The following is a 13,676-nucleotide window of genomic DNA, read 5'->3' on the forward strand; positions in this document are numbered from 1 at the left end:
GTTGGGAAGCATGGCAGCAGGCAACAGGCATTGTGGCGGGAGCAGGCGGCTGAGAACTCACCCCTCTAATGCAGGCACCAGAGAGAGTGAACGGGAAGTGGAACAAGGCGATGTAGTCTCAAAGCTTGCTCCCGGAGACAGACTTCCTCCAGCAAGGCTGCACTGTCTAAACCTCTCAGTGCTGGTAACTGAGAGCCGAGTGTCGTTCAAACACCTGAGTCTGGGGGAGGCATTTCCCATTCCAGCCAACCACCACAGTAATTTAAAAACAGAGAGAGAGGCTTTAAAAGAAAAAAAGTCCAACCTGTCTTGTCCTGGTGTCATCTCAGCAATCTAACCTGTGAAGCAAAGCTAGCTAAATGCATTAAGTCCTCTGTCACCCCCGCTATGGGAAGACTTTGAGGAATCACAGGAGTAATATAAAACTATGGGTCTCATCTGTAGCCTGAATGTGTGTGTGAATTTCCTGCCAGATGGCAAATATTTGAGGATACTCAAGCAGAACTGGGTGTTTTCTATGGATTTTGATTAAAATCTTCTCAAAATACTTGGGTCAGATTCAGTGCCCCTCATTCATTTCCCACAAGTCAAAATAGGAGGGGGAAGCAGTGAGCAAAAAGAAGCTTTCATGTCTTTGTGGTTGGTGTAGCAATAATGAGGCTTTCTCAGTAGCAGAACTCACTAGCTGGCATGGGATTTGCTGGGCACACGTCCATTCTCCTATGGCAGATCTCTGAAGCAAACGTTTGCCTCAAAGGGAATAACATTGAACATCAGTTGTCTAGAAAATGGGACATCTCCTCCTGACTTGGTTTATAATTACATTTATGGACTACGTGGTGACATGACAAGACAGCCCGTATGTCCTCCCACCATGTGGATCCTGAAGGTCAAGCCCAGACCATCAGCTTTGGCAGCAGGTGCCCTTACTGGGCCATCTCATCATCCCTTCACGTTCTTTTTGATGTCAGATCATGTGTTTCTCTTTCATTCCCACCTGAAACTGCTGTTATTTGTCTATCTCTGAAACCCTCCAACAAAGCAGGTCATACTTAAGAATAGGACTTGCTGAAGACTAAGAATGCACGTAGGCACCACCACAGCACCTCAGCACCTCAGAACATCTGAAAAGAAGAGGCCTGGGATGCCCAGAGCTTAGCTGGAGATCATGGGGAAGTGAGAGCACTGACATACGGTGCCAACAGAAGACAGGGTGATCATCTTCTCTGGAAATCTGTCTGTCTGCTGCTACTAGAACCAAACGCGTAAGATTGTGTGTTTCCACTGAGGCCAGAGTCCTATTCACAGTAGCTTTGGTCACATATACTCTAAACCATACAGTTAAACATCCAGCAATAGGAGAGTGAATACATCAGTCTTGGCGTTTGTCCTGTGGTGATGAAAAAGCAGGAATCACTGCATGAACAAAAAGATGAATGTCACAGACATAGTTCTGAAGGATGAAAAACCCGGCTTAAGTGAAGTCACTTGATGCATTTCATTCCTGTGAAGTCCAGCAGCAGATGAAACTAACTCATGGAGAGAAAAGTCCAGGAGTCAGCTATAGTTGGGTAATGGCTAGGGGCTGCCTGGAAACATTATATCTCTGTCTCAGTCACTGTTGCAGGGTTGGACACATGGAAATCAGTTGCCTTCACCCTCCTGTGTACCCTTTGCTCTCTGCCAGTGCTGCAGGTCATAAGGATGCAGAGTTCCTTTTCTGCGGGGTCCTGGATAGGGTTTTCTTGGTCCTCCATTTCTTTTGTCAGCTCCCATGTATACTCTTGTCTCTCCTGCTTGTGTGCATTTAACAATGGACAGAATGGGTCTGGTTCTGCAGGACTCACAGGTTTTGGGTTCCCCACTCCATCTCAGTTAAGTATTCAGTGAAGATACAAGTGAAAAAGCTTTTCAGTCCTTAGAAAAGACCTCATCCTTAATACCTCACTCTCAGTAGAGTGCACAATATGGCCACGGTTCTGTCTTTTGCTCTCAACTGCTGTCTGCCTGAATATGTTTGTGGAGGTGCATCAGACAGCCACCGGATAAAGAATGCTTTACTGAAAAAAAACAAGGAAGGGAGGACACTACGTGCTTCAAAATGCCACTGTCACAAAAGACAAAAATCTGAAAATGTTCTGAAGGACATCTAAATGAGATGCAGCAACAAAATGATCATGCGCTGAAGGGGTGGGGTGGGTGGAGCTTGCATCAGCGTTATGCTGACAAATTCAAAATACAGATGATAATATATTGTATAGATGTGGAATTTCCAAAGTTGATAAAGCTGAATTGCATGGTGTAGCTCAATGGTTAAGTGCCTGCCTAGCATATGGAAGGATCCAAATTCAATATCCAGCACCAGGAAAAGGGCTATATTCTAGTTATGTAAGAAAAGACCCTTTTCCTGAGAAACAGACACTGTTCAGGGATAAAGAACTTTTACTTGTGTAACCGAGTCTTCAGTGACTCAGGGAAAACATGGCTGTGCTGGATAGGTAACTCTGTGGGTAAGATCCTTGCGTACAAACATGAGGATCTGAGATCAGATCCCCAGCACCATGTAAAAAGCCAGGCATGGCAAGAGGCACCTGTAATCCCAGCACTGGTGTGGAGGTTAGAGACAGATAGAGCCCTGGAACTTACTGTCTGGAAAGCGTAGCCAATCAGGGAGCTTCAGGTTCAATGAGAGACCTGGTCAAAAGCATTAAGTAGATAGTAACATCAGAGAAGCAGCCAGCGGATCAGCAGATGCCCTCAGGAACAACCATGATACATCCATCTTTTTAAAAGTCTAGTGGTCTCTTCAGAGAATATACCATGACCTAGTAGGGAGGTCCAGAAATCGAAGAACCATTCAGCCTTAGACCTATTGCAACGTAATATTCTCCTCCATTTAATCTCCTCTACAAAGATCTGGCAAAGAAAAATTTTGAAAGCCTCCTTGTAAATTGAGAATTGACAAAAACTTCTTCAATATGATAAAGAACTGATCAGAACCATCTAGAAAGTCACCAAGGCATGTCAGAATCACAACACATGCCGTGTATAGTCTGCTTCCCACTGTGGCAAAGGTAATACCCTTGGAGCTTCTCTCCGGTGACTTTAACAGTCTCAGCCTGGCCATCAGGATGTTCCCTGGAAGGGTGTTTAATGTCTCATAAAGACAGGGAAAAAGGGACTGGAGATATGGCTCAGATTAAGAGCACTTACTGCTCCTGCACAAGGCCCAGGTTCAGTTCCTCATACCCAAATGACAACTCACAACTGCTTGTAATTCCAGCTCCAGAAGATCTGATGGCCTCTTCTAACCACTGTGTGTATCTGTCATCTTCCAATCTGCATGATTTGGTATGATTCTATGTTGTTAAGCAAAAAAAACAAAACAAAACAAAAAAACAGATACCTGCATATGGGTTGGGGGAGACTGTGTTAATCAGAGTCTAAAGCTACAGAAGTGATGGAATGAATATCTACTTGGGAGGCAGAGACAGGTGGATCTCTACGAGTTTGAAGCCAGCCTGGTTTACAGAGCAAGTTCCAGGACAGGCTCCAAAGCTACAGAGAAACCCTGTCTCGAAAAAAAAGGGGGAGAGCTATTAGATTGGCTTACATGATGGCTGTCTTCACACTGGAACGGCTGAGAACCCAATCACTGCTTGATCCACAAAGATAGATGTCTCAGTAATCCCAGTCTGGTACTGAAAGCCTAGAAGATTCCTGGAGATCCACTGGTCTTCAGGGTCCTGATATCAGCAAATAATAACAATATCAGTCATGGCAGCAACAGAGGTGTTGACCCAACAAGGCACAAAAAACCTTTTCCCTTGGACCACCTATTTCAGGCTTCCACCAGAAGGTGTTCCCACACACACACATTTAGGGTAGATCTTCCCACCTCAAAATAACCTAATGCAGAAACTCTCTCACAGATGTGCCCAGTGGCTTCTCACAGATGTGCCCGGTGGCTTCTCACAGATGTGCCCGGTGGCTTCTCACAGATGTGCCCGGTGGCTTCTCACAGATGTGCCTGGTGGATTCTCACAGATGTGCCCAGAGACTTTCCTCTTAGTTAATTCCAGATCAGTCAAGTGGGCAACCAAGATCACTCATCATATATACAATAGCTATCTTTTGATAGGGTTACTCATTGTGTTTGCCCACATTTTCCATACCAACTGGGTAATTGCCAAGATGCATTTAAAAATTCTACGAAGCAAATGAACTTGTGTAAGATGCTAAGAAATGTCCCCTGGGTGCAGTGTGCCGGTGGTAGGGTGGTGAGAACAGGTGCCCTGGGGACAGTAGTTCCCATTTATTGGGATTCCATAGGCCAGAGGAAAGAAAGGCTTTACACTGCTGTTAGAACTGGGTCCGCTCATCCTTATTCCTGCACCCTGCAGGCTTCTGGAATGTCTCTTTGATGTGACTTTGTCCCACATGTCACTGCTAGTGAGAGCATGTGGTTACAGCCTTTATGTGTATGCTTTTAAAGGTGACTTTCCCCCCTGGTTCTTTGGCTTCCGGTCTACTGCTGGCTTCGTGTTCATTCTCTAAGTACACCTTTTAACAACACAGCTTTGTTCCATTTCAGAACGCAGCTGCTCTGCCAGGTACTTGGCGAAGAACAGACGTGCACTTAGAAAACCCAGAGTACCACACCCGATGGTATTTCAAGTATTTCTTAGGACAAGGTAATTACGCCTTCCTGGCAGCTGGGGGAAGAAGTGATGCTCAAAACTGCATGATCTCCAACACTCTGCACGAGTGGAATGACAGTGTCAGGGCAGCTCACATCAGGGTCCGTGACGAGCATTGTAGTTGAAGGCTAAACTCGGAGCTTTCTTGACGGGGGCTACTGTTTGGGAGGAGTGTTGTGGGGCTGGGTTTTGTTGTTGGGGATTTTTGTTTGCTTGTTGGACTCGGTTTTGGTGGAGGGGTTGGGTTTTTCTCATTACAGGGTTTCTGTGTGTAGCCCTGGCTGTCCTGGAACTTGTTCCGTTCCTGGCCTCGAACTCCAGGATCTGTCTGCCTCCTCATATGCCACTGCCACCGGCTTGTTTTAAGCCTGGTAAATGGGGACTTAGCTCATCTCGTCTTTGAGAGATAAGAATTTTTCAGGATGGAAAAGGCTTTAACTTAGCAAGGTCAGTATACACCTGTGTGAGCTGTGTCTCGTTTGAGACTGTGAAGGACAGCAGCGGTTTCCCTGGCAGACCTCGGCCATAGGACTGTGGCTCTACCACAATCACTCACCAGTGATGTGGATTCAAGCTCTATCTGCTGTCTGGTGGGCAGTGCACATCGCAGAGGGGTACAGTGCAAAATGAGCCTGTCCCCTGACCTCATGGAGCCTGCAGAATGGGTTGTAACATGATTCTGCTCTCGCTAACCCAAGGACTTGGACGTGGCTTCACTGTCTGTAAAGCGGAGCTATTCTAGTCCTTCCCTCGAGGTCTGAGCAAAGCTTCAATGAGATTGCAGAAATAACACATAAGTCACTGCCTGACACATGCCAGGAGTTCAGTCGCTCATAGATTTTAGACTACATGGAAAAACAGAAAGCAGGTGTGTTGCTAATGAGAGGGGGCTGGGAATGGAGGGAAAAACTCATGTGGGAGGTGAAATGTCAGAGGAACTCAATGAGACATCCATTGTAGAGCATGATTGATGCAGGATGGCCTTCTGTGCACTGTGAATGTGATATGTATTCTTCCCTTTAATAAGAACCTGCTTTGGCCTGTAGCGGGATAGAATATAGTTAGGCGGGAGATTCAAGCAGAGAGAGAGAGAAGGCAGGGTGAGAGAGATGCCAGTGAGCCACCTATAGAACAAGATACCAGAACACCTAAGGAAACACCACAGCCACATGGTGACATACAGACTATTAGGAATGGGTTAATTTACAGGTGAGAGCTAGGCAATAATGCCCTAAACCATCAACCAAACAATATATTAATATTAGCCTCTGAGTGATTGATTATTCTATAAGGTTGCTGGTCCAGCGGGCGAGAGAGAAACTAATCCAGTTGGCCTGGGCAACACAGAGAAAAACCTCCGGCTACACATGATTCTCAAGCCAGGAAATGAGAGCAGTGTCTTTTTAAAACCTGTTACAGGTTCAGAGGGTAAGAGCGAGGGGAATTACTCTGCGACGTGACAACCTGAGCTCAAATCCCCAGGCCCATGTAAAATATCTGGGCATGGCTGAGCATTCCTGTAACACAGCACTGGAGAGACAAAGACAGGTGGGTCCTGGTGGCTCACTGGCCCTGCCTGAAGACAGCAAAGCTGAGAGCAATGAAGGAAGACAGTATCTCCCTTTGGCTTCCTAAGTTACAGACAGGCATGCACACCCATTCACCATGTGTGTGCAACACACATACATAGCAGTGTGCTGCACACGGGAAAGAAAAACTGTTGCAGTATTATTCTAAAAGGTTAAAGTTCAGGTCTGGACACGCAAGGTTTGCGTAGGTGGGTGGGAAATATAGAAGCATTTACAAAGAAAGAAATATGCCAGCCATCTTCCCCAATGGAAGTGCCCACAGCATTGGCTTTTCAGCAGAAGGGTTGCTGTGAGTTTGAACTCCAGCAGCATTCAAAGAGGTAATGCATAACCTACCTCAAACTGGTTTAAACAAGAAAGAAATGAACAAAGTTTGAGGCCAACATAGTCTAAGTAACAAGCTATAGATGAGCCAGGGAAAGCCCTGTGATTGGTGGTGTCAAGAGTTCAGTGATACTAGAAACCCAGGCCCTTTTTCCTCTTCTTCTTCCCTACTATTGGTGTGATGGCTTGCCCTCCTTATGACCACAAAAGGCTGCAGTAGCAGACATCACTTGACACTGCAACATCCGGGGGTGGGGGGCGTCTTTCCAGAAGGCTCTTGGCAGATTTCTCATCCTGTCTCAGCTAACACTGAATAACAGACTCATTTCTGAGCCTGTTGCTGGTGAAGGGAAGTGGGCACACAGTGGTCAGTTCCTACCCACGCCAGTCTTAGGAAGGCTGTTCGTGTGGGCACTGGCCACTGCTGGCGAAGGGAAGTGGGCACACAGTGGTCAGTTCCTACCCACGCCAGTCTTAGGAAGGCTGTTCATGTGGGCACTGGCCACTGCTGGTAAAGGGAAGTGGGCACATAGTTAGTGGTCAGGTCCTACCCATGCCAGTCTTAGGATAGCAGGGCACACAGTGGTCAGTTCCTGCCCACGCCAGTCTTGGGATGACTGCTCATGTGGGCACTGGCCACTGCTGGCTGAAGGAACTAGCTGGGTCTTCACCAACTACTCTTCTCCAGTCCATCAGAACTACATTGGAAATGATGCGGAGAAGAGCCCCTTCTTCTTGTCTGTGACCCTTTCTGACCAGAACAATCAGCGTGTCCCTCAGTACCGTGCAATTCTGTGGCGGAAAACAGTGAGTATCTGACCTGCACTTACACTCTGGTATCTCCTGTACAGCACGTGCCGGGAGGGCCTTATTCAAAGTCTGGTTAGCCCGTTGTCAAGTGGTTCCCCTCACTGTAGATAATTCAGAATGTCATTATTCTGAGCTGGGACCACCAAGCCTGACGGTAACAGCAGCTTCTCCCCATCTCTAAGCCACAGTCAGACACAACCACTTCCTAAGTCTTGGCCTCAGGTGAATGGCAGTGGGTTTTATAGAGTGCATTAGTTCAATAACCTTATCTACTACACTTGGGGTTGTAGTGGTAGTGGTATGTTCACTTTTGTTTGCGGGCTGGAGGGGAGGACGTGGAGGGGTTGGTTTGTTTGTTTTTGTTTTGGGGGACAGTCTCATATAGCCTGGGTTATCTTCAGACTCACTTTGTAGTTGAGGATGACCTTGAACTCCTGAGTGATGGGGTTATGCACCACCATACCTGTGTATGATGTAGGAATCAAACCCAGGCTTCACACATGCTAGGCTCTGCCACCCGAGTCACATCCTCAGCCCTAGTTTTGTTTGTTCTTTTTTTTTTTTTTTTTTTTTTTTTTTTTTTTTTTGGTTTTTCGAGACAGGGTTTCTCTGTGGCTTTGGAGCCTGTCCTGGAGCTAGCTCTGTAGAGCAGGCTGGTCTCGAACTCACAGAGATCCGCCTGCCTCTGCCTCCCAAGTGCTGGGATTAAAGACGTGCGCCACCATCGCCCGGCTTATTTATTGTTTTGTTTGTTGGGATAGGATCTAACTTTGTATTCGTGAACTTGCTATGTTGACCAAGTTGGCTGCAAACTTTACAATCCTCCTGCCTCAGTCACCCGAGTATTGGGCTTTTAGGAGTACACCCCCACACCCAACTGACCCTAGCTATTTTTTAATTACATTTCTTGTAATTTTATGTGTATGAGTGTTTTGTCTGCATGTACATCTGTGTACCATATGTGTGCCTGATGCCCAGGGGGCTCAGAAGAGGGCACCCGATTCCCTGGAACTGCAGCGATGGGTGAGTATAAGCAATCATATGGGTGCTGGGAACCAAATCTGGGTCCTCTAGAGGAACAGTTACTGCTCTGAACCACTGAGCTGTCTCCTCAGGCCCCGACCCGAGCTATTTTTAATAATTAAATCTGTGGACTATCCTACCTTTTAGTTATATTGGAAGAACAGAACATTATTATCTGGCTATAGCCCCTATGGTGTCCCCATCTTTCCAGCTTGCTCAGCCAACACCAGCGTCCAGCTGCACTGATGGAATTTGTCTTAGATTTCATATTTTCCTTATGTGCTTTTATTGTCTACTTGCTACTCTGATTCAGAAATTTGTTTTCTAGTAATTCTTGTATTTGGCTTTTTTTAATAAGTTTTTCCCATTATCCTCTTCTTTTCATATTATTTTCTAGGACATTTTACACAGACAATATGATACCCTGGTAAAAGCACATACACATACTCACACCCCTGCACACCTACATGCACACATACACATATATCAATAGGGTAACAAATTTAAACGACCTAAAAAGAAGGGCTGGGGATAAGACTGTTGATAGGGTGATTGCCCAGCATGTATGAAATCGTGTGTTCAGTCCCCAGCATTGTGTAAACCAGGTGTGGTGGCGCATGCCTGTAATCCCAGCACTTGGGAGTCAGAGGCAGGAGAATCAAGAGTTAAAAGTTATCCTCATTTACATAATTAAAGTTTGAGGTCATCTTGGGATATGATATATCACAAAGAAAAAATTTCTAGGAACCACTACTATTCAACAAATTATGATTAGGCACTTCAAAAGTAGAGAGCTAAAACAGTAAAGAATAAAACCTAATGTTTATTGTGCTCTTACTATAGTCTCGAGCTTCCCAATGCTGTGACCCTTGGATATACTTCCTCATTTCCCGGTGACCCCTAACATAAAATTCTTTGTTGCTACTTCATGGCTGTAATTTTGCTACTGTTATAAATCGTAACCTTTTACGATTTCTGATGGTCTCAGGCAAACCCTGTGAAAGAGTCATTAGACCTCCGAAGGGGTCAGGACCCACAGTTGAGAACCACTATGCTAGATAATTTCTTAACTCCCCAAATCATAATACCTGCTGTTGCAACTGCAGAAGTTAAATGGCTAAAGTCCCTCCCAGTCGATGACAGACCGGATGTATCCCAGGGCCCAGTGACCAAGGTATCACTACTGTACATAGTTAATTCTATATGTGAGTCTCTGACTCACTGTGTCCTCCTTCGATGTCCCCACCTTGTGGCAGAACGCCTGGCACATGCGCACAGCTCGGGAAGTAAATGGCACCAAGGCCTAGCTTAACATCTCTGGATGCTGCTGCTTCCGTTTAAGTAAACTTGTATAGTATTTTCAGAAGTTGCCTTGTTTTGAAGCAGATTTGGGGTAAAAATCTTTTCTGTGTTGTTCGTGAGCTTATTTCCAGCAGAGGTTTGTTCATAACAGGGGACCTTAGTGAGACCAAGGTTTACAGGGACAGGTACTTTCCAAGACTCAAAAGAACTGGAAGGACCAACACATCTTCTCCCCGTGCCACTACCAAGGCTGGGGCCATCAGCCTGCTGCCAGCACAGCTATGTGACAAGCAGAGCCATGAACAGGTCTAGGAGACCCTGGCGTGTGTGCGCCCTGTTTCTGGAATGCCTGCATTGTAGTCTCTGCCAATTGTTCCCCTGGTGACAAATAACCGTGCTTTCATTCAGAGCCCCTGTCTTCTGAACCAGGCAGGTGAGTGTCCTCTTTGGGAAGACCATCATCTTTTCCCTCTCCCTGCTCCTCTAGCGATTGATAGGTAGGTGCATGAGGAGAAGGTTGAGGTCTCATGGCAGCAGAACACACTTGAGTCAGGGGTTAACATATAGAATGAGTTATGTACAGTGGGGTGCGTGCCCCATTCCCAGGTTATTTTGGTATTTTTTGTGACATACTCTCATATGACCTTTGGGATAGAGCTGGTCCTTTCTGCTTTTTTAGGTCAGGGGAAAGCTCGTGTTCCTGAAGTCTGTGGGTCTTGCTGTTTTTCCTTGCGTGTGGCCCAAGCTCTGGTCCCTGCTAGCCTCTGGACCTCAGCTCTACAGCTTACCCCAGGCCTCACCCCTGCAAGCCGTGGCCTTAGGTCCATATCTGTTCTCTTGCCAGGCATCCACGCTGGCAGCTCCTACCCTTCACCTTGTCTCCACAGGTGCCACGTGGGCTTTAGCTCCTGTGAGAGGTTCTGCCCAGGAAGCAGCCTCTTGCCCCATTGCCGTACGCACCTACAGGGCTCTCTCGGGTATCTCTGAAGTGTTTTCCTGTGCCCTCATGGCCTCCCTCTCCTCTTTAACTTCCTTCCCACCTCTTCTGACTTCCAGGGATGAATTTACTTGATAGCCCATCATCTTCCTTCTTGACAGCCACCTTAGATGGTTGCTGGATACTGAGCAAGGGCAGGCAGGCAGGACAAACGCAGGGGAAACCTGGCTTATTTCCGTTTCTGAAGGAGTTGTCTGTATTACATATAGACTGTGGTCAGCACCCTGAAGGTGACAAAGCTAATGAAGATGCTGAGACCCCTGAAGATGAGGTCAGGGAGATCTTCCGCATGGAGATCCGAAGGGTAAATGCTGTAAGCACAGGCAAACTAGAAGGGGAAGCTGGAGAACAGTCTAGGCAGAAGGAACAAGAGTTAACAAAGTAGTATTTCGTGGAGCTGCTCTTGGCCACCATTAGAGAAGCGTAGACGTGACATTTAAGCTCCAAAACATTGTGAAAGCTGCCAAGGGCTGGCCATTGGGAACATTAATCCCACTGCGAGAGTGTCCATGCCTCCATCTAAATCCTCTCCTGTAGGTGCTAAACGTGTGGGCCAACAGCAGGGTAAGTTTTGCTCATAGCTACAAATAGAAATATTGAAGGGGAGAAAATTAGAATCAGAATTATCAGCAGAAGCCAGTTACTACATTCCTGTAACTGCAAGCTGGCACTGAAGGCTGTGGGAAGTTCAGCTATCAGCCTCTGTCCAGCCCCCAACACCCACAAGCCCGTGCTGTCTAAAGGCAGCTAGAAGATCAACCAAACACATAACCCTTCCTCAAGTAGTCTTTCTGTATGTCTGTGCTTGGTTTTTGAGGTGTTGGGGATGGAGCCAGGATAACGCACGCTCTAGGCTAGTGAGTATCCCCACTACTGTATGATGGATGTTGTCTGAACACGTGGGGAAGATTTTTATATAGAAACAATTTCAGACTCACTGTAGAAATTCCACCCAGAAAACACAGCAGGCACAAAGAGGAGGATCAAAGTCTTCTGCTCAGAGAAGTTATAATATCTCCTTCTGGGAGATTCTACACATGCATGTTGGCAGGTGAATACACATGTGCATGCATGTAAACATCCATTGTTATACAAACCAGGTCATGTCCAGCCTGTACTTCTGAATCTGCACAGTGCTCACCTCTGGTTGCCTGGTATGTGCAGATACAGGCCTCCACCTAGGGCATTTGATGTTTCTACCAGAAAATACAGAGTGGCTTTATTTAAATATTGACTCTAGAAAGCTGCAGACAGGAGATGGGAAAGGAGAGCTGTGCCAGATTGTAGTGAAGAAAACCTCAAGTCCACAGCCCCTGGCTCCTGTCCACATAGTTACTCATGAAGATACCATTGTCAGCTCCCACAAGCTGTACTGGGCTTGTCTCTTGAACAACTGCTTTTGGCTCAGCTGTCTACCATGGTACCAAGATTCGAGGCCTGGTGTGTTGAGTTCTGCTCAGAACCAAAAGTTTGTATGAGAGAGAGGGGTGCCGACAGCCAGAGTAGAGAGAAAGAACAGGCGTGGTTTTACCACAGCGACCGGGTGAGGCTCTTCAGACTCATCACTGATGGTGCTTTGTTTCTTCCAGGGTACGCAAAAAATATGCCTTCCTTACAGTCCCACCAAGACACTGTCTGTGAAGTCCATCTTAAGGTGAGTTCTCACAGAGAGTCAGAGGCCCATGCATGTAGATTGCATGTTCCTGGGATCCTCGTGCATTAGCTTTCCTTGACTGGCATGCCAGGCATTCCCTCCTAGAGTCTCCAAGGCAGCCCCAGAGAGCAGGACAAATGATGAAATGGAGACTCAGAGCAAAGCCAGGGTTTCCAGTGGTGGCTGAGCTTCCCTCTGTGCTGTGCCCTTCGCTTGCTGCGTGTTTGTTTTCCTTGTGCTCGCTTGGATACTTCAGGTTTAGAAAGAAAATCAAGAAATCTTTTCATTTCATTTTTATACTTTGAAATAGAAACCCAGATGTCAGCAAAGGCTTCCTGGGGGGGATGTGCCTTATTCTTCACTGAACAGCGAGTGAAGGGATTGGAACATCTGGCTCCTGCCCCTGTTTCCCACCTCCCTCTCAAATCTCTCCCAGACCTGGGGAAAGCTGCCACTCAGATGGAGCCTGTCACTCTGTCCCCAACAAAGATATTGCATCCTAATGACAGTAGCCTCTTTGTCAGACACTGTGCTGAATGCTTCCCAGCATCTGCTCACTGACTCTAACTAGGCTGCATGAAGTCCACCTGTGGTTGCCTCCATTCCCCTAAGAGAACTCAAGCCTCGGAAAGCAGGAGAGACTCTGCAGAGCTAGTTAACTGCAGGGTTTAAACTAGGTGTCTCTGGCTCTGGGACTCGGCAGTAAAGGGTATCGTAGATGTATGAAATTGTCAATAACAGAACAATAAATAAGTTAGTAGCAATCTGGGAGAATAGCAGGACAGAAGGATGCCTGACGCTGCCGTCCGTGATGACTGCCGCGCTCCCACTGCATGGGTGTCCTGAAGGGACAGTTACCCATGGCAGTTGGTGACGTTCACGGAGTCGCGCACCGTTCCTTCACTTGCTGATTTGCATTTTCAGTGTCAGGCCCTTCAGAGAATCCACCATGACTCTTCTAGACAACACTGTCTATTTCTCCAGAGAACTGCACTTACTCCCTCTTGCTTCAGCTCCCACCTCACTGAATCACTCTGTTTGCTCTGTTTCAGTGCCATGAACCTGGACAAGTTTGAGAAAGGCCCTCGGGAAATCTTTCACCCTGAGATACAAAAGGTAAAGGAAGCTGTGGCTTCATAGCAATGAGTGGACTCAGTCTACCTTGCCAGGATGGTAGGGCAGGCTGGTCTGCCCAGAGAGAAGGAAGTGTGGTGTCATGATGAGGGTGAGGTGTGTGTGTGTGTGTGTGTGTGTGTGTGTGTGTGTGTGTGTGTGTA

General features: G+C 46.8%; 1 protein-coding gene across 3 annotated transcripts in view; it reads left to right on the forward strand.

The window, feature by feature from the left end:
* The window catches only part of Garnl3 (GTPase activating Rap/RanGAP domain like 3), a 148,119-nt gene that overhangs the window by 71,171 nt on the left and 63,272 nt on the right, over nt 1-13,676 (forward strand). For all 3 annotated transcript variants that reach the window (XM_026777076.1, XM_005346025.3, XM_005346027.2), the window contains 4 exons: nt 4,595-4,694; nt 7,302-7,420; nt 12,335-12,399; nt 13,452-13,515. In XM_026777076.1, the coding sequence (XP_026632877.1) occupies nt 4,595-4,694; nt 7,302-7,420; nt 12,335-12,399; nt 13,452-13,515 (348 nt within the window). The remainder of the gene's footprint in view (nt 1-4,594; nt 4,695-7,301; nt 7,421-12,334; nt 12,400-13,451; nt 13,516-13,676) is intronic.

This window comes from Microtus ochrogaster, chromosome 4 (assembly GCF_000317375.1).
Source record: "Microtus ochrogaster isolate Prairie Vole_2 chromosome 4, MicOch1.0, whole genome shotgun sequence".
Taxonomy (NCBI): Eukaryota; Metazoa; Chordata; class Mammalia; order Rodentia; family Cricetidae; genus Microtus; species Microtus ochrogaster.